Source organism: Ursus americanus, chromosome 16 (genome assembly GCF_024610735.1).
Source record: "Ursus americanus isolate L20-20 chromosome 16, mUrsAme1.1.p, whole genome shotgun sequence".
Lineage (NCBI taxonomy): Eukaryota > Metazoa > Chordata > Mammalia > Carnivora > Ursidae > Ursus > Ursus americanus.
In genome coordinates this window covers 19,077,561-19,103,693 of record NC_142142.1, presented here as the reverse complement: position 1 = coordinate 19,103,693, position 26,133 = coordinate 19,077,561, and the positions used below count along the sequence as shown (strand labels likewise).

The window sequence follows — 26,133 nt, the reverse complement described above, 5'->3', positions numbered from 1 at the left end:
TTGAAATTATCATGCCATACTTTGATAATTGAAGCTTGACTACAAGTAAAAGTAGGTTTTGTGACATTTCTCAAATGTTCTAAGAGACGGAATTTCCTTTTTGAAAATTGCCACAGCTGATGTTATTTCTTATTTATCTTCATCTATGTTTACTGTCAGGAGAAAAAGGGGGTACAGAAAATCTCAACCAGGGAGAGTTCTTTCCTGCCTTACATCAACTCAGGGAAGAGATGGTTGGATTTATTAGGATTCTTGAATTCTAATTTGAAAAACAGGACATTTCTTAAAAACAATTCAGTGTATACAATATAAATATAATTCCACACTTCCTAAATTAGTTAAATTACAGTATATAATTAATTATAGAGCATACGGCACTGTATTTCTGCAAGTTGTCACATCTACTCATCTAAAGTTGATCCATCATTATTTTTCTTCCATTGCCTTTCTTGCCCGCAACGTCTGTACTTGTGCTGTCTTTTACAGTATCTCTGTTCTGTGTTACGAGAGCCCCTAGACTACTCTTGCAAATGTCTTGGAGTCCACCCAAATCCCACTTTTCCTCTCCATTTCCCAGCTTTCTTTTTCCTTTGTCATTTTATGCTTTCTGGTTTTATTTTTCCCTCTTTTTTTCTTTAATTTTCTGCAGTCACACACTGTGCCCTACAGCATACTACTTATGTCACTTGTTTTTCTTCTTTTCCATTGTTCATCCCCCTTTTACTAATTCTTTCTGACTTCTACTTTTTTGTTTTCTGCTTTGAAGAGTATTTTTATCAACTCTCTTTTATTCCCTTCCACTTTCCTTCTTTACCTTCTCTTTCCAGTGGGATGAATTATCTCTGCCTGTCTAACAGTTCTACTCACTGTGAGGAGAGTTTGTGTCTGGAAGCAAACCTGGTTTGTTTTCTCAGTTTAGAGCATCTCTCAGCTGAAGCAGAGGGTGACAATGATGAACATCAACCTGCTCTGCATGATTGGGGCTTGCTGTTTTAGTTTTTATAATCACTGCCAGTAATGTATGGGCAAATCTGTTAACACAGACTCCTTCAGACAGGGTTAGGAATCCCTCCCCTGTGTTTTCATTAACAAATTGTATCACTTTCAAGCGCAGCACTTCCTCCACCACAATGTAATTATTTATTTGATTGGGAGCTTCGTGAAGGCTGAGACTGTATTTTCTAACCATCTATATTTTCAGCATTTAGCACAGTGCATTTTTATGACAAATACTTCATTCATTAAGCACACTTCAAACAGAGCCATTGTAGCACAGTTGTACATGTTTGCACTATACAATCCTAGGGGACAGCATACATATCACACAATTTAAAATTTGTATATTCATTGCAGTTTTCTGGCAGATGGCAGTAAAGTATCTAGTTCTAAGAAAATCATTTTATTATGACAGTTTCTCAACAGATGAAGGTTAATTTTTTTTTTTTTGAGGAAGGGGCACCTTTTCCCAGTTTATTCAGAAATGCCTTATGGGCTGCTGGTGGCCCTGATTTGTATTTGATTTATATTTATTAATACTCCGTTCCCTGCAGATTGCATCTGGCTTATTTTGCTAAAGGCAGGGCTTTCACTTTGAAGAAGGTGAAATGCAGTGTATCTTTAATATAAAAAATTAGGTGCTGATTCTCCTAAAGGGAGAGATGACTTTTCTACCCCTTTCCTTTTCATATATGGTTTCCTCTCCTTTATTTTCACTGACTTGCCAATTTCTTATTTCTTTCTCATATGTCAGTCAATATAGCAGTAGTAATTGTTTTAGCATGTACACATCAAAGTTGCGGAGAATATTAAGTGCTAACACCATACTGTACCGTACCCAAGCCCATCCACGTAAATATCCCTACCTAGCATTGAATTGTACCTTTTGGTTCCAAGATAGAATCCTGTTATGTTTCATTACAGTTCTCTTCTTCCAATTTAAAATAGATTTAATTAAGCAGCTCTGTATATCCGATAATAACACGAATAACATTTACTGATTACTTCCTATGTAGTAGGCACTTTTCTAAGAATTTTTAGGTAGTTTTGTTGTTCCTGTTTTGTAAGTGAGAAAACCTTGATACAGAGAGTTTAAGAATTTTCTGTCAGGTCGTGGTGGCAGAACCAGAGTTCAAACCCAGCAACCTGTATTTTTCTCCAAAAATACATCCTGCCTCCCACTGGCATTATTCTTGATAACCTGTAGAAAGCACTTTCAGGATTCTTTAGCATATGAACACGATTATACTAAAATTGTTAAAACCTTTTCCCTCCAAGATGCATTCAATTCCTTACTCCTATGCAGTTTCTTTCCTCTCTCCATTTGTTTTCTCTTTCTTCAATGCGACATTATACTGATAATAATGAGCAAACATTTATATGATACTTACTCCTAACCATACTATTTGGATTTTAATTATTTAGTACTTACAACTTAATTTAGATGTTTTCATATCCCCTGTTTTAGGGGAAGGTCATACAGCTAAAGTGGCCATGTAGTGTGGCCAAATAGTGTAGGTGCAGATTCCATGTGCTTAAACTTTGTGTTATGGATGAATCAGATTCATGTAAACCAGGACTCTGAAGGCCTGTAATCTTCTCTTTTACTGGCTGTGTGATCTTGGGCTAATTACTTTATATCCTAGTTTTCTCATTTGTAAGATAAAGAGTTTGGCTTAGGTAAGATCTATAGTCAAGATGGTAAGTCTATAGAGAGGAAAAAGTCATGGAAACAGGACATCTACAGCTCAAGGCCTCTTGACCGATAATTAGTGATACAACTTTGAGCAATCCATTCAATTTCTCAGAGACTCAGTTTTCTTTATAAAATGGAGATAATAATCCCTACTCTTCACCAAGTTATTATGAAAACTCAGTAGGAAAAGAGATAACATGCTGTTATAGATATCTATATTTGACATAATATTATAATATCAGGTATCTTATTATATAAGTAATAATATATTTGTTGCAGAATCTTAAAGATGAGTAGTTCACAAAGAAGAAAATAACAAGCACAAATAATTTTATGATTCAGAAATAATCACTGTTAACATTTTGTGGTATATGCTATCAGTCTTTTTTCCTCTTATGGATATGCAGCAGTTGCTTCCTGTGCCCCACCTGTATCCCTCAGATCAGACTACGGCACTGTGCTCCAGAAGATTTCTAACTGCCAGTGTGTGTCCCTCTGTGCCTGAGGGCTTTTTCAAGAACCAAAGAAGGCCATTCTGCTCATGAAAGACAGATAGGGGCAGGCTGGAAGTGCCTGGAAATGAACAATTCCTAGGAGCAGCCTTTAAATCATGACTGACCTGACTTGGAGTATAAATATGATTCCATCCCCCTTGCTCCTTGGGTGGAACAGTTGGTACTGTGTTCTAGTCTGTTTCCCAGTGTTTCCTTATGTGATTAAGTTCCAGCTATCCACTGCAGTGGTTGGTTTGGTAACATACATTTTATAGGCTTCCTTTCCTTGCCTATGTCACTTCCCCACTCTCCTGATGTTATTTCTGTACTTCCCTAATAAGTAAATTGCACTCAAATTCTTGTCTCTGGGTCTGCTTCTGAAAGAAACTCAAAGGTAGAGATGATAGAATAGGGTCTGATGCAGAGTTGATGTTCAGTACAGTTTTTTGGGTTCTTATTTTACATAGGAGGACATCAAGCCTTGAGTATGTAGTTGAGCCAGAGTTTGAACCCACAGATTTCACTTCAGAGACTGAGCTTTAACCATTATTCTTTAAGAATGGATAGCAATTCTGATGTGTCCAGGAATATACTCATAAGAACAGCCTCCTAACCGGTCCTCTTCTGCTCTTGCTTCTACCATCTTTGAACATGTAGATGAGGTTATGTTACTTCTCTGCTAAAAATTTTGTAGAAGTTTTCCAGTTTACAAATATTATAAAAGCCAGGTTCATATAATGGCCTACAAGATCATACATGAGTTGGCCTCTCCACCTCCACTACTTTTTGACCTCATTTCCCATGATATTTTCCTCTCCCTTTGCTTCAAGTATACTAGTCTGTGGGCTTTCCCTATAAGATGCTAAGGACAGTCTTGCCTCAGAGCCTTTGCATTGGCTGTTCTGTGTTCTTACCCTGATATTTATGTGGGTTGTCCCTGTATCTCCTTTAGGTTTCTGCTGAAATGTTAACTGCTCAGTGAGGCCTTTACTCTCAATCCTATTTAAAGTTATTTTCCCATGAGTGCTAGTCTCCCATGTTCCTCATTTTCCCTTCCTTGCTATATTTTTCTTCATAGCATTTAACATCATCTGATATGCTATTTATTTCATTAAAAATTGTTTATTGGACCAGAATGTAAAGCTCTACAAGAACATTATTACTTATCGTAATGTGTCTCTAGTGCTCAGAACAGGGCCTCAATAAATATTTGTTGAATAATGAATGAATAAGATTCATGCTGATTAGTGTTATTATTGAATGCCAGAGGAGTAGAGACTCCCTACCATAGTTTTTCTGAATCTCAGCATTTTTTTTTTTTTTGCTGGACCTCACCAGTCATAGTGTCTTTATGGTGTAGCCATTAAAGTTGTAATTGGGTTTTCTGTCTTAGCGACATGATGACACATCACAGCAGCTGCTTGGACTTAAGAGAATTCAGTTTTGATAGGTTGTCTAATTCTGTTGAGTGTGCTTTCAGTATTCTAATTTGTTTTGGGTTTAAGAATTCCTTTGAGAATTTATTCCACTTCCCTAGAATGCTGACTCTTAGATTCTCCCATGCAGCTTGACTCTTTTCTCAGTGATGCTTATCTCAACTTACACAGACACCTTCATTTTTTTTCCTTCTTTTTTCTCCTGCTGTCGCTGTCAGAGAGGATTTATTACACTTCAGTCTGGTTTTTCATACCCTGTCACAGATATTTGGATATAATTGTCTAATGGTTCATGCATAAGTTTTCCATTTAGAACCTGAGGTTTGACCCTCATCAGTCTACCCTCTTTATATGCACTGTGCAACCCTATGATTGAAGAATAAATTGTGTGGAAAGTTGGTAGTGCTTATGACCCATGAAGTACAATTTACTGTGGTGATTAGATGATAACTGTTGACTTTAAATGAATATATTCAACTTAGGGTTTTTTCATGAAAACGAAACACATTTGGATCATTTAGATCAATATTGTAGTAGCACTTCTTTAAATCACATCTTCAGATCCATCTCCTTCATGAGGCTTTCTCTGACTCACTGCATTTAATTTTCAATCTGTTGATACAATTCTGGACTCAATCTTTTCCTTTGACTCCTCCTTGTAGTTATCCTAATTTATAGATTTAGTTTTGTGGGATGGTGACGGGCATGGGCTGTGGATTCAGATAAATTGTGTTTGAACCCATTATTGTCAGTGATTAGTTCTGTAATCTTGAACAAGCTATTTAACTTCTTTGTCTCAGTTTCCTTCTCTGTAAAATGAAAATAATAATACTTTTTACCTTATTGAGTTGCTATGGAGTAGTAACATAGCATGTATGAAATACTTAGTGTTTGGCAGATGTTAAGAATTCAGTGCATATTAATTGTTCTAAAATACACACAAAATGTACGTGTGTGTGTGGTGAGTAGAAGTGATCTGTATGCTCTCCTCCATTCTCCATATAAACTTTAATTTCCTGCATGTTTTAGTTGTTTTTTGGTCTCTGTTATTAGGTAGAATTGTTATTAAAAAAATAATTCACAGAGGAGAAAATCTTATACATATGGACTTCTTGGCCATGCTGTATATTTTTGCATATTAGTTGCTTATTTCTAAGAGACCGTGTCTCTTCTTTATATGAGTTAGACTCATTGAGCCACAGAATGTTCGGGTGTTCTATTCAAATCACTCATTTTACAAAGGGAAAAGTTAAAATCCAGCATGCAAGTGGCAGACCTGGGACTGAGCACAAGTTTCATGATGCTTGGGAGTGTCAAACCATGCTACACTATCTTGCTGGCATGCAGAATTCTCAGTGACTGATCAAATGAAATGTCATTCAGCAACTTAAAAAACAATCCATTATAATAGTTATTCTTTTCCCTCTTCTAGCACTCTTTTCCATCTAGGGGAAAATACATAATTTCTATGTAATTTCAAAGGACTTTCTAGAGTCCTCTGATTGTTGGAGGATTTCTTTATAGTCTCAATATGGTTAATTTGGGTGTAGAACCTATATAATAACAATTGTTTTCCTTTTCATGGCCTCTTAGACATGCCTCTGTTTCTGTATGATGCTCTCAGAATGTATAAAGTGACCACTGAAAATATTTTGGGGGTGAAGAGTTAGCATGTTTTATTGAAAAGAGCAACTAGATACAGACTGTAAATGCCAACATTCAAATTTAGTAATGTCTGCATGAAATGACATGTGCCAGTACTAATGCTATTTCTTGTGAATCTCTTTTCCTTTCACGATATAACTTTTCTTGGTTCTCCTTTATTTATTTATATTTATTCATTTAAAAATTTTTTTGTTGTGTTCAGTTATCCAACATATAGTACATCATTAGTTTTTGATGTAGTGTCCAACGATTCATTAGTTGCGTATAACACGCAGTGGTCATCACAACACTTGCCCTCCTTAATACCCATCACCCAGTTACCCCACCCCTACCCCCCTCCCTTCTGTAACCCTCAGTTTGTTTCGCAGAGTCCAGAGTCTCTTTAAATAGGTGCCATCCTTTGCTCTCCTTTCAGCCTGTGAAGTTTTGTATTATAGTACCTGTACAACAGTTTTGCAAGAATCTATTTGTTTATGAAACTCATCAGCAATCCTTGTGCAGAAACTCTATCATGTTCACTTTAAATCTCTACTCCCTGGCACATGATTGGTCCATAGCAGGTGATCAATAGTAGTAGAATAATGGGAATAGTTGGACAATTTGGAATGAATATGTTCTTATTTCTTTTTGGTCTCCTTTGATGGCTATACTTTTTGAAATTCACTCAGTGATAGTGTTTCCAGGTCCCACATCTTTGGTCTTCTCACTTCACTTCTGTGCACTCTCCCTGAGTCATCTAATTGTTTCCTATTTTAAGTACATATATGCCAATGACTCCCATATATTTACCTCTAATACTGATCTCTCTTCTGAGCTCAAGCTTGTATTTCTATCTTTTAGGTATCTTCACCTAGATCCTACCCTTGTCTTTAATCTAGGGTGGGTTAGGGTCTCCAGAGCTTTTCCTTTCATAAAACCATTCAAGCTACACTTCCATTTGTTTCTCCTCTGTACAGATCCATAAGTATCTCAGTGTACAAGTTAGAGGCTTGGAGTTTATGTGGTTCTTTTCTCCCCTCTGTATCCTATAAATCATCAGATCCTGTTACTTCTACCTTAGAAACATCTCTTGCATTTACCCCTGGCTATCTTTATGGCCAGTGTCTTATTTCAGGCCTCCATGTTCTTTTGCTTGGTATATTATTACAATGGCTTACCACATTTGTCTTTTTGCCACCAGCTCCTTCCCACTGCAGTCTTTTTCCACATGTCTACCTGAGGCATCTTTTCCCCCAAATAAGTAGATTCATGCCATCATCTTGCTTTCCTCTATAGGTTTTCACTCTCTGCTTTCATAATCTGATCCTAATATATTTCTCCAGTTGCATTTCCCATATACCCCCAACAGAAACTCTGGACTCTAGTTACACTCAAATTCAGTTTTTCTCCAAAGCTAGGTCCTTTTATGTTCTGTGCCTCTATCCATGCCCTCCCATTTGCTTGGTATGCCCTTCTCAGTTTTTTGTACGCAGCTTAAATGTTACCTCTTCTGTGATCCTTTCCTAAATAATCTAATGCTTTGTTCTTTATTAACACCTTTTCCATTTATGTTTATGAATCTGTATCACAATAGATTGTCAGAATAGGGAACTTGTCTTATTCTAGTCTTGAATGCTTGGACATTAGTCTGTGATTCACTGCTTAATAAATGTCTGCTGAATTAATAAAATAATGACTGAAAGCTCAGTTATATTTTCTCAACTTTTTGAGAATTTAGCAATTAGTTTAACCATCTTTCGTGCTAAACCAGAGATGGTCACACATTTCAGTGTGTTTTGGCAGGGTCAGGGCCTGACATCTGCTATGGGTGGCACAGACATCAGTGTTGTCTTTTGCTGTCACTCACCTGCTGTGTGTTGCTTTAGCTCCCGGAGCTTCCCTCTTTTTATCTGAAATTGGCTATTGCCATGCTCACTGGTTCGTAAAAAATTTTAGATGGACTAATGCTTTTTAATCTATTGTTTTCATTTGTTTTTAAACTATTTTCAGGTATACAAGTCCTATAGTTTTATGAACTTTTAAGCAACAGATAAAAAGAAATCAAAAGTAGGGCAAATAATCTATCTTATATAGATGTATTGAATTCTTTCTAGACTTTCCATTTTTAAGATCATTAGACTTTTTACCCATTATTCTAGATCTATTGAACTCAGAGTAACATGGCCCCCTTTAAACATTACTGACTTGACAGAAAGTAAGAGGATGCCCTTCGCACATGTTAGCCAGAAATTAGCCAGTATTCATGATTCACTATTGAGGTCATAAACAAAATACTTGGCTTTCTGACAGCTACATTAGTTGCATTGTTCACCATCCACAGCTGCCAGACGTAGAATGGTTACTTGGCAGCTGGCAAAGCTTGGATTCATATAGTGGGCCTTCCTTAAACCTTAGTTTTGAAAATGTTATGCATTGAGTGTAATTACATTGAGAGCTCACTAGTAGTACTTGTATTTAAATGGGAAAACTAAACCTAACACTTTCTGATTTTTCAGAAAAATTGACAACTCCTCCTAGTCCAAAGTATCACCCAATTTTCAGGCTAGTTAATTCTGAGGAAAATGGACTAAATACCATCTTATATTTTCTTTACCAGAACAACTACTAGAAACTAAAATAATTAGTAAAATGTTATGAAAAAGATTGTGGAATAAACTTTGCAATAGTTGATATATACTGGAATGTTTTTCACAAAGATAAAATATATTTCACGAAGACAGAATTCATTCTAACTTTTAGTTTTTTGGTTAGTTTTTAGTTGCCTTTCTGTTTTCTTCCTTGCTTTCTCTGTTTCTCTTCTTTCCTCCTATTCTAGTTCTTCCCTCTTTCTTTTGCATATATATTTAGTAAACATTTTCTTTATACTAAGCATGGTGTTGGACTCTGTAACAGTTACAAGGGCAAACAAAAAGATAAGCTTCCTCCTTTCAAGTGGTGTAATAACTTAATGAAGAAAAAAAAAGATGTGTATACAAATCATTCAGAGGAGTGAACACAGTGGGGACCAATGCATCAAGGAGACTTTTAAATGTGAGTTGAGTTTAAAACTCCCCTAACATCAATATTTCAAACTAGAACAATTGTATGGAAGGGCTGATTCAACTTAATTTAATTATTTAAAAAATTTTTTTAGATGAAGGTAAGCTCATTTTATTTCAATAGAGGATATTACTTTCTGAAAAATTAAGTCTCTGTAACAATGGGTAAGTAACATAATGAAGAAGATGGAAGTATGAAAATGGAATTTGAAATTTGAGGTCAGAGATTTTGTAGAATCTATTTCTACTATGGCTTGCAATTTGAATTAAATGACCCTTAAGTATTCTTATGTTATTCTTACTCTGTGAGTTGTAACTCAGAAAAGTTAAAACATAGGTGGTTATAATATTTGTTAATGCTAAGTCATATACATAAACTACAGAGCAATTGATACTAGAATTCTCTACATTGTTATCCAAAGTTTCATGAACTTGTGTATTTTCCAGATATTGACAGATTTATCATCTATCTATCTATCTATCTATCATCTATCTATCTATCTATCTATCTATCTATCTATCTATCTATGTATCTTTATATCTATCTGGAAATACTGAGTTCTGGGAGAGATAATGGGGCTGCTTTTAGACCCTACAGCATAATCTGTGTTAATAACCATCATAGTAGAATCTATTTATCATGTACCTACTATATTTCTAGAAAAAGTGCTTCATAAATATTATTTAATCTTTACGATGTCCCTATGAATTCATTCTATTTTATAGTTGAATAAAGAGCAATGAAGAAAAAAAAATATCAGGAACAGCACATAAGTCAATATGATGAGATAGGAGTGTTGTCTCTGGAACTAAGGTGACCACATTCGAATCCTAGTTTTGTCACTTACTAGTTGTGGGGTTTGATCAAACTACTTTATCTCTCTAAACTTCAGTTCCTCATCTTTATTTTATTTATTTATTTTTTTAAAAGATTTTTTAATTTATTTATTTGACAGAGATAGAGACAGCCAGCGAGAGAGGGAACACAAGCAGGGGGAGTGGGAGAGGAAGAAGCAGGCTCATAGCAGAGGAGCCTGATGTGGGGCTCGATCCCGTAACGCTGGGATCACGCCCTGAGCCGAAGGCAGGCGCCTAACCTCTGTGCCACCCAGGCGCCCCAGGTCCTCATCTTTAAAGTAGAATCAATAATAATACCTACATATAGAGTTATTTTGAAGGTTAAATGAGTTAACCTATTCAATTGGTTAGAATAACCAGTGATATGTAAGTGTTATTACAAGCCTGAAATCACACAGCTAGAAAATGATAGAACAGATTTTCTAGATTCCAAAGCCTGTGCTTCATTCACAATTCCATGTTGCTTCCAAGACATATCCAAGTCTTACGGATCACAGAATTTAAAAAATGAATTTGTCAATAATCAACTAAATTTCTGTTTGTTCCTCAAAGGAAACATATACACAAAGGATTCTTAATTCAAAGGCTATTTTGCCTTGGAAGTGAACTCTGGCATCTCAGAACCTATTAGTACTAAACAGTGATGTACATGTCACTTTTCAGGGACTGTGGGGTGAAATAAAGAGGAACTTGGAGGTAAATTAACTTGGGTCTCCTCTCCAACAGGGATTTGAAAATTTGCTAGTTCTTAGGATCATCCTGAGGAGGAGTTCTCCTCTCTCTCCCCAGTTGTTCAGAGCACCTGTTGTTTCTGTGGCTTTCTTTTTTTTCTGGCCTCCTTCAAAAATCCCTTTTGGCCTTAGTGGCAGTAGTGGTGGGGATAGCTTTGTAAAATCACCAGTTTCACAGCCTTAGCACAGCTTATCTAAGTGGGATTATAGGATTGAAGATATGAAGAGTGTACTAATGTGAGCAGGTCAAAATACTATTATTATTTGTTTTCATCATGGTTGAATCTTACGTGAGAGATAATAGACCAGTTCTGGATTTCTCATGTTCATCATTAGGTTGGAAGTTTCCTACTTATAGGTTTGCTCTAAAAAATTCATTGGTGTTTTTCATTCTGATTCTCTTTTCTATTTACTCATTTTTATACAGAACTTTATAAAATGGGAGGAACTGTCAAAATTTTTCAAATTTTTATTCATACCAGCAATGTATTCCAGTTTTTCCAGATCCTAATTGACACTTGTTATTGTCTGTCTCTTATTGTAGGATTTGGATCCATTTTGACCACAACCTTTTTCTGGTGGGAAGTGTATCCCCTTGTAGGTTTTTGTTTGTTTGTTTGTTTGCTATGAAAAGTTTTATTGTTTCCATTTGGTCCATAGCTTGGGAGAGGGCACCAGGGTGGTTAAAAAGCTGCCTGGTGCCTGCCTTCACCTCCTTACCTAGGAAGAGGTTCTCCAGGAAGTTATAGAGGTGGGGATCTGCATGTGCAGAAACCCCAGGCATGCAGATCCAAAGTCTGGTTCAGGTTCTTCTCCAGGACCAGTGTGGCTTTCATGGCATTCAGGGTTTTACTCCACTCATCTTGGGGTGGCTTCTGCACATCCTGGAAGAGGGTGTGGCCACTGCACTGGTTTTGCATTTTCAAGAGACACTCAGCACCCTTGGGCTTCTCATCCGCCAACTCAAAGAATTGGCCCATGTTCTCCAGAGCCACATCACTGTGGTCAAAATAGAAGCCCAGAGAGAGGTAGGTATAGGAGGCCTGCAGATGCATGTTGACCAGGCAGTTGATGGAGGCCTCCACCTTGGTGGAATAATTCTGATGAATCTGGAAGTTCATGGTCGATTAGTAATAAGGAGCTAAGCTCAAAATAAGGTGTTCACTGGTCCTGGAGGCTGAGAAGATGGCTCTGAAGGTTATGACTAGAGAAAAGGCTGGAGGGTGGTTAGAGGCTGGTAGAAGGGGCGTCTCTGGGTCTGTTCCATCCAAACACTGTTGAAGCAAGAGACAGATCTGCAGGACTGCTGGGTACACTGCCTCATTGTGGTTTTGATTTGTATTTCCCTAATGACTAATGATGTTGGACATCTTTTTGTGTGCTTATTGGCCAATTGTATGTCTTCTTTGGAGAAATGTTTGTTTAAATCTTTGTCTATTTTTAAATTAGGTTGTTTGTCTTTCTGTTGTTGATAGTTCTTTATATATTGTAGATAATAGACCCTTATCACATTCATTGTAAATATTCCATCTGTGGGTCGTTATTTGGCTTTATTGATAGTTTCATTTGAGGCATGGATTTTTATTTATTTTTTTCCACTTTGGTTGCTTGTGCTTTTGATGTCATATGTAAGAATCCACTGCCTAACCCAAGGTCATGGTGGTTTTGTACCTATTTTCTCCTATGAGTTTTAGTTTCGTTCTTACATGTAGGACTTTGATCCATTTTGAGTTAATTTTTGAGTTAATATATGGTGTGAGGTATGGATCCAAATCCATTCATTTGCATGTAAATAATTAGTTGTCCCAAAACTATTTGCTGAAAAGACTATTCCTTCCCTTGTTGAATTGTGTTGGCACCATTGTTAAAAATCAATTAACTATAGATGTGACTGTTTATTTCTGGACTCTTAATTCCATTCCACCCATCTATATCCTATCATTATGCCAGTACCACACTGTCTTGATTACTGTAATAAGTTTTGAAATCAGAAAGTATAAATTATTCAATGTTTGTTTCTCTTTTCAAAGATTGTTTTGGCTATTCTGTGTCGCTTGCATTTCCATATAAATTTTAGGATCAGCTTGTCAATATCTGCAAAGAAAGCAAAAACAGTTGGGTTTTTTTATAAAGGTTATGTTGAATCTATAAATTATATGATCAGCTTGCCATCTTAACAATACTGTCTTCCAATTCATGAATATGGGCTATATGAATATGGCCGTAGGCTTTTTAGTTTTTAGTGTACAAGCCTTGCACTACTTTTGTTGTTTATTCCCAAGAATTAAAAAGACACTCTATAGAAATGGAATTGTCTTTAAAATTTTATTTTAAAGGGAGAATTTGAGGGCAGTAACATTATTGGATACCACTGGAAGAACCACTACACTTATTGTAAATTTTGTTTACAAGAGACCGTGTCTTATCATTTTTTGTATCTCTAAAATCTAGCATAGTGCCTGGCACATGGTAGGCTCACTAAATTTGTGTTAAGTGAATATTCGTTGTTGGTAATATTTATATGAGGATTTTTTTTATGTGTGTAAAACTTCAGGGGCAATATTTTGTGAAAAATTAAATGTAGTACTTTTATGTTTTGATGATATAGGTAGTAGGAAATAATGTTTACCTTCTTTTATGTAATTATTCTACAAATGTAATTTGTAAGTGATAAGGCTAATAAGCAGAAAACTTGACATTTTGTGACATATAAAAAAGAAGAAAGAGCTAGCTAGTGATTTTTTGTAATTAAAATTATTTTCTCTGAGTAAAATCTGTGGCCATGGATTTTTAGCATCTTAGGGAGTTAGGTGAAAATAACTTTTTCATGTCCTACATGATATTGCAGAGAAAAACAGCAGCCAGGGGGTATCTTTGGGAAGTCTATAATATCATTGCCAACCACTGGCTCTAGGCTTTTAAGTTGTAGGGAAGCCTGAATTAGATAGTATTTATTTACTTCCTGGAAGTAGCATACTGATTGTATCATTTGCCTTTATAACATTAATGTTTCATCTTCAGTGGCACTCAAATGGCTTTGACATTTGTGTTATATCCCAGAGTGCACATCTTCCAGCTCAAAGAAGAGAATTGTGTTGGGTAGTCTTAATATATTCAATGGAGCAATGGATGTGAAGGCAAATTATGTAGTTAAACTCACAAATTAAGCCAGTCTTTTTTGAGGAACATGTATAGGGAGATAGACCTAGAGGATAATTTTTTTAATGTTTTTTTATTATATTATGTTAGTCACCATACAGTACATCCCTGGTTTTTGATGTAAAGTTCGATGATTCATTAGTTGCGTATAACACCCAGTGCACCATGCAATACGTGCCCTCCCCATCATCCATCACCAGCCTATCCCATTCCCCCACCCCCTCCCCTCTGAAGCCTTCAGTTTGTTTCTCAGAGTCCATAGCCTCTCATGCTTCATTCTAGAGGATAATTTTTAAAACAGTTTTCTTCTTGGTAATTTCATTATTACATACAATATAATTTTGAAAAGATATTCTTTTTTTAATTTAAATTCAATTAGCCCACATATAGAACATCATTAGTTTCAGATGTAGTGTTCAATAATTCTTTAAACTTAAAGACAGGATTAAAAGTCAGCTGTTGAGAAGGAGTGTCTGTGGTCATCTGTTTGGTGAGATAGTATGAGCAAGAGACAGAGCTGAGGATTCTACCAACTAGTAGCAGACATTTGTGTTTAGAAGTAGAAGTTCACGCTGCTCTTCTAAACATTTTCATGGAGTCCAAGGAAGTTCTTGTTCACTGTAAGTTAATTTGCTTTCCTCTTGACCTACTTATGGTGAATGAAACATGACTGGTGACCTGAAATATTTCCTTATGATTTGTTCATAAATACTCAATTCTAAGAGCTCTGATATATTGTTTACTTTGCTTTGCTTGTTCTCTTTACTACTAAAGCCATTTCTACATTTATGATTATAAAACCAGGGATTCGTGTGCTGACAAAGGGCTGCCAAATTGTCTAGTTACTTGGAACTTTACTTTAAAGTTGTGTGTGTATTTCTCCTGTCAGAATGCCTATATTGTAATTTGACTAGTAAGTGCATGGAGAGATGTATTCAAACCCTTATGTTTGTAACTTTGTAAGTGCTGAAAATAAACTTGTAATTTGGTTTGCCATTTTGGTGTAGTTAAATGCTAGACTGAAAAATATCTTAATGGAATATATTAAATATTGATCTGCCTACTTAGGAACTGGAAGAAAATATTGTCTCTTTGTTCCCTAAGTGGTGTTTCCTATGTGATTTAAAGTGAAATAGCTACAAACATTAGTTTTCCTTGTACCAAAATGGCTTAGTTCATTTATTCCTTCTAGTATGTATGTAGTGATTTTTAATATAGCTAAGGATAGTGATAAATTTAATGGACTATTAATCATTAATTAGTGACTGGTCATTAAATAAAATGTTGTATACCAAGCATTTTGTATGTTTTGTCTCATTAAGTAACTTTAGGAGTTAAGTATGATCATTTTCATTTTATGTACGAAGGAATTGAAGATCAGAGCAGTTATAGTCTCCAAGCTTTTACATGCTAGAGGTAGGATTTATATCTCTCTATATTTATATCTATATGTGTGCTTGTCAACCTGACCCCAAAGCTGATGCTGTTAATCATTACTAGACTTCATTCCATAAATAATCACACAGCACACAGTAGTATTGCCAGTTCATATCAACCAGAGGAATGGAAACATATTCAAGATGTGGAAATTGTTTCTTCAATTTCTGTCTAAATTGTTTAGAATTGTCACTGAGCTCGTCTCAGAGGAAGTGAGGAAAAGACAACATTTTCCAGCAAGTTTCTATATATCATATTGATTCTGCTGTCTTTTATAGTGGCTCGACAGTGACATCATGTATTAATCTGCATTCCAGAAAAATATGCCCCATGGAGAGAATGTGTGGGAACAGCTGGTTATGGCAGCTGTAGCTAATGAACACATGAGACAAGCCTGAAAGTTCAGTTTCTTCCTCTTTCTGCGTATATCCCCTTCATGTATCAAAAGGAAGAATTGCAATACACACACACACACAAATTGTACTTAGCAAAGAAACAGAAACACCATGATATTGTTATTCAAGTTCTCTTTCAGAATCATAGAATGATGATGCCAGAAAGCACCTCCTTTGAGCCTTAGTTCAGTCCTTAAGGAAAATGAACAAACTTGGATGAATTTTCTCTGAGAGAGTAAGGAACAATGTTTTTTAAATTACTATATCCCCAAAGTACTTGCAACAGAGCTATATATATAAAGCTCAATAAATATTTGTTGATTGATGGATTGATTGCCCAATTTCACATGGCCGATAGTAGCTGAGGTTATAACCTGAGTCTTTTGATATTTAAGTTGTTGTTTTTCCTACCATAATGGGCTGCTTGCATTCCTATCTCAAAATAATAATTGCCTTCTCCTTTTGAAAGGAAGAAATCAAAACTCTGAGAGATTTAAATAACTTGCCCAAATTCACACAGGTAGGCCAGGGCTGTATAAGGTCTTAAAGTCTACTCTTCTTGATGTTAAGTTGGTGTTCTTAGATGCCCTGTAAACTGCAGCTTCCTAGAACAAGTACTCACATCATATGAATGAAATTTGTATTTGTGTCTTAAAGCCCTCTTCAAAAAAGAAAATATGTAATCTGTTTTTATCAGGCATTAGAACCGAGTGGTCAAGAATAAGGATTCCATAGCCAGAGAAAGTTTAAATCTAAGTTCTACCACTTACATGACTTCAGCTAAGTTTCTCTGTGGCTCAGATTCATCAGCCACAAATGATAATAATAATACCTATATCATGGGAGGCTGTTTGAGAATTAAGTAAGTATGAGGTGTTTAGAACAGTGCCTGACATATAGTAAGCTTCATGTGTTACTATTATTTCCTGGTTGTACACTTCCATTGGAAAAATTTATCTTAATAGACAGTGAAGCTTAATCCTGTTGTCTTCTCTTGTTCTGTTTTCTAGGGACACAAAAACTGATAGGGCATCACCCTCATTGCATGCTACAGTCTCTAATTATTATGACAAAGATTTTTTTAGAGTGGGGGGCAGAGGCAGAGGGAAAGGGAGAGAAAGAATCCCAAGCAGGTTCCACACTCAGCATAAGCCAGATGCAGGACTCAGTCCCATGACCCTGAGATCATGACCTGAGCCGAAATCAAGAGTCAGATGCTCAACCAATTGAGCAACCCAGGCGCCCCTCATGATGAAGGTTTTTACTCTTTTCTAACAGGTTTCTTATTCTCTATCTTTTTTTTAACAAAAAGATTTTATTTATTTGACAGAGAGAGAGATAGCAAGAGAGGGAACACAAGCAGGGGAAGTGGGAGAGGGAGAAGCAGGCTTCCTGCTGAGCAGGGAGCCTGATGCGGGGCTCAATCCCAGGACCCTGAGACCATGACCTGAGCTGAAGGCAGACGCTTAATGACTGAGCCACCCAGATGCCCCAGGTTTCTTAATCTTTAAGTAAAGATCTGATTTCCCCAGTACTCATATTTAAAATACTACAAGAAATTTATTGTACTTAGACCAGGAAATAAAATGAATACTTAGAAGATAACAATATTTATTTTCATATGGCATACAAAGAACAGCCACATTTATTATTAGAGCAGGAATGGGTAATCATTTTTTTTAATGTTATCTTGAAAGAATGTATATTCTCTTGCCTAAAATTAAGACACTTGTTGTAGGGTGATACAATGGATGAGCACTGGACATAAGAATCCGAAAACTTAGGTTCATACCCCTCTTGACTGCTCTGATTGTCTTGTAATGTTTGGTATTTATCAAATAATATTTTATTTTTTCAAGGCCCATATCAAATACTACCTGCTCAATGAAGCCCTCCCTAACTCTTCCAGTTAGATTGCTTCTTTCTTCTTTATATTCTGATAGCAATTTGTATCTCTACAATATTTCATTTCTTTGAGTCAAAATGACCATATCTTCCCACTGGATTGTAAATTCTTTGTGAGTAATATTCTTTTTTGTTTCCTGTACACTGTCTGGTATACTGCCTTAAATATGTGCTCCGTACATATTTACTGAACTGAAATGAATTTGTGCAGTAGTGCTTTGTAACTGAAATATGTACAAATGGAAATTATTATCCATATCCACTTATACTTGGCACTTAATCTTTCTCATAGTCTTTTTTAAATTCACTTCTGCCGTCCTATGTTTAATCAGACTCTACTCTGCATCTCCAAGTACCTTGTCTTGGGGAGAGTCAACCAGGAGCACAATTAAAGTCTTTATTAAGTTCTTGAATGCAAGTTGTATTGTCCTAACTGCTGTCCAAATCAAATCGTCATGGTCTCTGCTTTACAAGAGCACAGTTGAAAATCATTATCAAATGTCTGCATGCAAGTTATGCTGTCCTTAGTACTGTTTAAATTGAATTAAATAATTAGATCAGTGACTTCTGACTTGGAGTGTAAGGGAGAAAGACTTGTGTGAATACATTTATGAAAGACACTAAGAACTATTTAAAAAAATAAAACCATAAAAAACAAACAAACAAAAAAATAAAATAAAACCACACTGACTGAATATATAACAACTTTTGTTGAGAATTATGACTGACATAGGCAGTTTTAGATTTGGATGTTTGGTCTAAGTCCACTAGGCAAGAAACCTTCATATCACCTTTTATTAATAGGGAAAATCTATGTGTATTAAACTTTTCAAAAGTTTTTGATGTAGTTTCTGGAAGTTATATAATGCATTTTTCCTCTCCTATAGTATGCTACAAGGTCATAAAGGTATCCTTCTGTGGCACTTGTCACCAAACCTGGTGTGATATGAGGATGTTTTTCTTTAGTTTCATTACAGTTAGAGAAACAAGACCTTGTGAATGTAGAAAATGGTTCCAGGATACAAAAATAAAAGTAAAAAAGAAGAAAGGAAACAAAAAATAAGAGGAAACAAAGGGAAAGTAAAAGAAATGAAAGTGAAAAGAATTGAAAATAAGATCTGGGCGTTAATATCTGTTATAAATATAAATAAATATTTGGTACTAAACTGTAAGTATATATTATGTGTGAGGTTTAAATGTTTATAAATGATTGAATGAATGAATAGTAGTCCATTATATATGTATACTGCATCTTTATCCATTCATCTGTTAATGGACACTTTGGTTGCTTCCATATCTTGGCTATTGTAAATAATGCTGCAATGGACGTGGAAACATAGAGGTGCATAAATCTTTTTGAATTTGTGTTTTCATTTTCATTGGGTAAACACCCAGTAGTGAAATTACTGGATCGTATGGTATTCTATTTTTATTTTTTTGAGGAAACTTCATGCTGTTTTCCTCAGTGGTTGCACCAACTTACATTCCTACCAGTAGTGCATAAGTTCACAAGTTCTCTTTTCTCTGCATCTTTGCCAACAGTTATTATTTCTTGTCTTTTTGATACTAGCCATTTCGACTGGTATGAAGTGATGTTTCATTATGGTTTTGACTTGCATATCCCTGATGATTAGTGAAGTTGATCATCTTTTCATGTGTCTGTTGGCTATCTGTATGTCTTCAGAAAAATATCTATTCAGGTCCTCTGCCCATTTTTTATTGGATTATTTGTTTTTTTGGTGTTGAGTTTTTTGAATTAAAAAAAATTTAACACCTATGGAGAAATTAAAAGAATATTACAAAGACATCCATATATTCTGAGCTTATCCAGCTGCTGATATTTTGCCATGTTTATGTGATCTCTCTCTGCATATACATATATTTGTTGAGTAATTTGGAATTAAACTGCAGATATTGTGATACCCTAATTCTTCAGCACGTATCTCCCAAGAACAAGGAAAGTCTCCTACATAATGGCATTTTCTGTTTCCTTCTTATTATGGATGTGTATAATTATTGCTTATAGTTTTCTTTTCATTTTTGAAACCTTGTATATTTTCTTGGACCAGCGATCACAGAGGATTCTTTGAAGCAGTGTTAGGTGCTTAGGTGGCTTGCTAGATTTCTTAGTTTGAATGCCCCCTTTTGTTGGTATATTAAGGCGCGTTTAAAAAATATCTGGTGCCTTGGGGTGGAGGTGGGTTTTTATACTTCTGATTTTGTGCTTTTTGTTTGTTTCTACAGGGCTCTTAATTTCAACTACTTGCTTTTTTCTTTCCTTTCACTAACAGCTTCCAAGAGATTTTCCCTTCCAGGTTGCCCTTCTCTCTTTTCCTCTGCCTCCAAAGTAGATTCAATTCAATTCAGTTCAATTCTGGTGAAGACCAGAATTCTTCTGTCTTTGTAATTAAGGCCTGAAGTTTGATACTCAACAATTTCTGCCTTTTGACTGCAGGAGATGAGAGAGTCTCTATATATTGCTAAGGAGTTCTTCTGACTTTCACAATTTGCCTTAAATTGGTGTTGCATTGTCTTTGTCCAAAACTTTGATCACTCTTAGCAACATTCATTCAAATCTTTTGTCTTTATAATTATTATTTCCTCTAAACCTCTTGCATGACTGAGATATTGTACCTGACAATATATTCCCTCCTACCAGTTTTTCATTCCAGTTCACCACAGGTGAAAGTGGTAACAAACTGCACCATCAACATACCAGGAGTTATTATCAGTATTCTACTTAGTACTAGTATTGAGGTTCTCATTGCCAGCTGGCTGATGAGTGCTGGAGCTCAAAAATCCCATTTTAGAATTTTTTTTTTTTCAGACCACTCCTTTCGCCAACTATCTTAGGTCAGTGGTCCTGGCAAACAGATTCTGGGATGAAGGATTTGTGTATAAGAATTTCATTGGGAATGCTATCAGGAACAATACCTGTAAGGGTGTAAGGATGCAAGATTGGGCAAAATGATGAGTTAAGCTGCAAAGTGGTTACCACAAAGTCCTCAACTGATCTATAGGAACCTTGGAGCTTAGACAACCTTTCAGACTTTTTCTAAATTGCAGCAAGGGGACCAGATCTCATAGGCTACCTTTGTGGTAGAAGTGTAACTTCCAGTGAGGGAGCTCCCTTCGAGCTGAAAGCAGTTACTAGGTAGGGACTCAGATATGAGCTGTCAGCAGCCAACAAAATTAGCAGCTAGGGATTTGATGACTTTGGTTCTAATTCAGAAATCTGGGCAGTGCACCATAGCCTACACTAGAAGAGGTAAGAGAGAAAGCAGATAGTCTAATCCAAAGGTCAATAAAATATTTCATGTGAGAGATAATGACAGCTTGGTAGTCAGAGGTGGTTAGATTTGGGATATATTTAAAAGGATTTGCTAATGGATTAGATGGCAGGGGAGAGAGGAATCAAGGATATCTTCAAAGATTTTTGGCCTGAACAACTGAAAGAATAAAGTTGCCTCATTAATTTAATGAGAAATGATGGCTAGCAGAAGATTTTTGTCTTAAAGCAGCTGTATTGACTGAAGAATGTAACTAAGCTCTTATCTCATTTACAATTTCTAGCTGCATTAAAGAATATGGGTTTATAATTTTCTGTTCCTATAATAGAAATTGCCTCAATTGATCCAATTAGAAGTTTAAAAACTGAATAGACTCATCACCTTGGAATAAATTAAAATTTTGTCAAATAATTATCTTTAATGTAATAAACTCAGGATTAAATTCAAATAGTTTTAAACTTTCAAAGATAGGTAATTCTTATGATAAACATCCATTTCCAAAGGCGTGAAATAGTGAGAAATCTTTCTAAGTCATTTTAAGAAAATAGCATAACCCTGATATCAAAACTGAGCACTGATAACACTACAAGAAGAAAATACAGATTAATCTCATTTGGGAATATAGATTAAAAACCCTAGTCAAAGTACTAATAAATTTGATTCGAGAATATTTGAGGACATTAGCAAAGTGGTGGCATAGGAATTTGTGCTGGTCATCTCCTCCCAGAAATGTCAAATAATTATCTATAAATGAAATACCTTCATGAGAGCCTGGATCCCAGGTGAGAACCTGAGCACCATTGTAGCACCTGGATGAAGCACAGAAGTAAGAAAGGATGCTTTGAGAAGGGTAGGAAACATTGATTCACACAACTGCTATTACCCCTCCCCCAAGCCTGAGCAGCCTAGACCAGAGAGAGAAGGGGAATAAAGTGAGTGCTTACCTTTACTATGGACCCTAGAGCCAGCACGCCCTATTGCCAGCTGGAGCCCTAGGTGACTTCATGTAGGCTCCTGAGAGCCCGGTCCCTGGCTCACCCCAGAGCCTGCCTCCTTAAGCAGCCCAGACACATCCTGTGGCCCCAGGGAACTTTGAGGGCTGGGCTGCTGGTGGGCCACCATGAACCAAGCCCCTGACTCAGCATGATGCCTGCCAGATCCAGCAGTCCCAGACAGCTCCCATGGCTCCAGGCTCTCAGAGGGCCCCTGAATCCAGGCTTCCATCCCACTTAGATGCTGGTTGGCTCCTGCAGCCCCAGACAGCTTGTGGCCCAAGGTGGTTCTCATAGCTCCAGGCAACTTCTTCAGCTCCAGCCTCCCAATGGACTCCTGCGAACCCAGATTCTGGCCCACTCAGAACTGGCTGGTTCTTGTGGCTCTATGTATTTCCTGTGGCTTCAGGCTCCTAATCAATGCCTGCAAACCTAGGCTCCAGGGGGGCACCTGTGAACCCAGAATGCTGGCAAGGCCCAGCACCAGACTGACTATAGCTACCCAGGTTTTCAGCCCATCCCAGCATTAGGCCACACAAGTACTCCAGCAACAAGCCTGCCCACAGACACCACCAGTCTGCCTACCTAGAATTTGTGGACAGGCTGAGTGATGAAGGGTTCTGCCTGTTGAAGCCAGTCTGCAGAGACTGGAGGAAGTCCTAATGACCTCAAATGTGCAGACATCAACATAAGGCCAATATCATGAATAATCAAGGAAACATGATATCACCAATTTTATTAAAATTTTAATAACTGTAAAAAAATAAAGATTTATGAATTATCTGATGAAGAATTCAGAAGAATCCTCTTAAAGAAATTCAGTGAACTAAAAGAAAACACAGACAACTAAATGAAAAACAATGCATCAATAAAACACAAAGTTCAACAAAGAAATAAAAATCATTAAAAAAATGAGCAGAAATCTGAGAGTTAAAGACTATAATGATGGAACCAAAGGATTTAATAGAGGTCTTAAAAAGCAGACTTGACTAAGCAGAAGCAATAATGAACTAGAAGAGAGGCCATTTGAAATGAGATAACATTTAAAGAAACAATCTATGCAGTTTAGAGTCTCAGAAGGGGAAGAGAGAGAGAAAGGAGCGGAAACCTCATTTAAAGAAATAATGGCTGAGAACTTCCCAAACCTGGGGAGAGATTTAGATACCCAAGTCCATGAAGCTAATAGGTCAAAATTTCAAACCATTGATCTTCTCCAAGACATATTATAATAAAACTCTCTAATAGAGAACATTTTAAAAACAACAAGAGAAAAAATATTCTCACATAAAAGATATAGAAAACAAAAGTCAACTGAGTAAATTTGATCTAATTGGTTTTATTAAATAATTCGTGAATTGGGCAGCATCCCATCCAGCAAGTAGAGGAGAGCTCCAAGCACTTGTACAAAATGGAAGGTTTTATAGGAAGGACGGTAGGGCAAGAAAGTTATTAATAAAAGAAAATATTGTTTCAGGCAAGGTTACTTAACATTAAAGGGAAGAACAGGAGGTTTTATCATGCAGATTACCTCCTTGGGGGGATTGAGAGGGCCCATGTGACAGACTCATTGGTGCCCATCAGAAAATTCCTGACAGGTTAAGACTTCATTTCTGGGGAGGTCGAACTGCAATTAGATTACTAAGTCCTGGTTTGGGGACTCAGCCTAAGTGATGCCATTTTAGTTCTGTGGTTTTCTTTTTAACAAAGGAAATTCTCATAAGGCTGTCAGTGGGTTTCTCAGCAGAAACCTTTCAAGCTAGGAGAGTGAAATGATATAGTCAAAGTGCTGAAAGAAAAAAAAACTGCCAACCAAAAATATTTTACCCAACAAAGTTGTCTTTCAGAAATGAGGAAGAGATAAAGATTTTTCCAAACAAAAGCTGAAAGAGTTCATCACAACTTAACTTGCTTTACAAGAAGTGTTGAAAAGGGTTCTTCAAGATGAAATGAAAAGATGCTGATTAGTAGCAAGGAAATACATGAAGATCTATTATGCTGGTAAAGGTAAGTATATAGTCAATTCAGAATATTTTAATACTGTAAAAAGGTGACAAATTAATCAGCTAACCTAGTATAAAGGTCTAAAGGGAAAATATTAAAAATATGGTAGCTACAATGATTTTTAAATGGATACAAAATATAAAAAATAGATAAGTTATGACATCAAAATATAAATTATGTGGGGGACTAAAAGGATAGAGTTTTGTATATGACTGAAGTTTGTATTAGCTCAAAATAGACTGTTATATCTGAAGATGTTTTATATAAACCTCATGGCAACTGCAAAGTAAAAACCTATAGTGGATACTCATAAGATGAAGAGAAGGGAATCAAGGCATGCTATTACAAATAATCATCAACCCAGAAAGAAAGACAGCAAAATAATTATTTGGGTCTGGCTCTAGTGTCATAGTTTTATTAATAATTTTCTTTTAAATATTTGTTTTTGCAAAAAGAAACATAAGTCATTTGCATTAGCTATGGAGCAGGCTGAAATAAGTGTGTTCGTGAGAGGATCCAGCGTGCTTTCTTTATCGAAGAGCAGAAAATCATTGTGAAAGTGTTAAAGGCACAAGCACAGAGTCAGAAAACTAAATAAAACAATGGTTTTTTGCTTAATAAAAAAAAAATCAAAGGACCTGTTTTTAAAAAAAGGCAAGGATAGAAGTGGTATTTGTAAAGGTAGGGTGAAATAATGGATATTGTAAGGGCCTAATAATATGGTCTAATTTAGATTCACCTAGAAGAGGCCCTAGGACAAGGATTCAAGTTCAAGTGGTTTATTTGGGAGATGATCCCAGAAAGCACCAGAACGGCAGTGAAGAAGTAAGAAAGTGAAGGTGAGATACTTAGTAAAGGGTGCGTTGTCAAACTAGTGAATTAATCTTACTAGGGAACTCTGGGAGTCAGTATAGAATCAGCCAGCCTTAGTTAATCTCAGTTACCTCCAGGGACAAAAGGGAGTTAGAATATTTATATAACAACCTCTGTTGCTCAGGACGAGTTAAAGGTTACTCCTTGAAGAGAGAGGATATTTGATTTTCTGGCACTTCAGCCAGCCCAGCACACTCAAAGAGAGGGTTCTAGCTCCAGAAAAAGTCCCAAGGCAGTTGGAAGTCTGGCTTGCACCATAGTGGTGAGGGCTGGGGGGAGGAATGAGGCTGGGATATCGACAGTGTGTGCTGCACCATCATAACAACATCTTTTTGAATATTGATACTGATATCCACACTTTTTAGGAGTTAATAATTTTTCTCTGTAAGTAGAATGACAAGAACAGAATCTCATCGTAATACCCGTCTGTTCAGGAGAATTTGGAAAAAGCTTAACTGGACCTCAACTAAGGGGCTTATTTACTGAAGAAATGAAAAAACTTGCTATAATCCAGTTCATCTATAAAATATTGGTGCTCAGAAACAAGTGCTAATACAATTACATCTGCTTGTTGGCAAATCTTCTATTAATAAAAGAGAACATGATTTCTGTTTTAAAATCAGAAGGGACTAGACTTATTTTAATCCTGTGAACCAGTCATCTTGCAAACTGTATGAGAAATGATGCTGTCAACTTGCAATATACAAACTATAATTTTCTTCCATTGCATGGGAAGAGGGACTCTGAATTTATCTTCAATTACAATGGTTACATTCTGACAACTGTATGAAAAGATTAATGAACATTTCCATGTCTTATAAGCATTAAAATATCAAAGCACTTAAAATTTGTTCCAAATGGCTAGATCCTAGCATGTCTGATACATAGTAGACACTTAAAAGATATTTTTTCAGACTCAATTACCATTAGTACTGAGATTTCTGGATTAAATTGATCCATTCTTTTATTTATTCTGCAAACATTGAGTATCTACACCACATCAGGCACAGTGCTGATTTAGAATTTTACCTACATGGATCTATATATTATTTGTCAGAGAAAAAAAACTTGAGTCTTTTAGTAATGTTATACAACATATTTAACCTTAGAAGTGTCCCCAGATACAGAAGAAATCTTCACCCTTAATGCAAATTTTAGAGACTTGTT

General features: G+C 36.2%; 1 protein-coding gene across 1 annotated transcript; it reads right to left on the bottom strand.

Annotated features, from left to right (window-relative positions):
• Positions 1 to 11,657: 11,657 nt before the first annotated feature.
• Positions 11,658 to 12,035, bottom strand: LOC123803855 (ferritin light chain-like). The gene has a single exon (XM_045815630.2). The coding sequence runs from the start codon at positions 12,033 to 12,035 to the stop codon at positions 11,658 to 11,660; it is 378 nt and encodes a 125-aa protein (XP_045671586.2).
• Between the last annotated feature and the right edge of the window lie 14,098 nt (positions 12,036 to 26,133).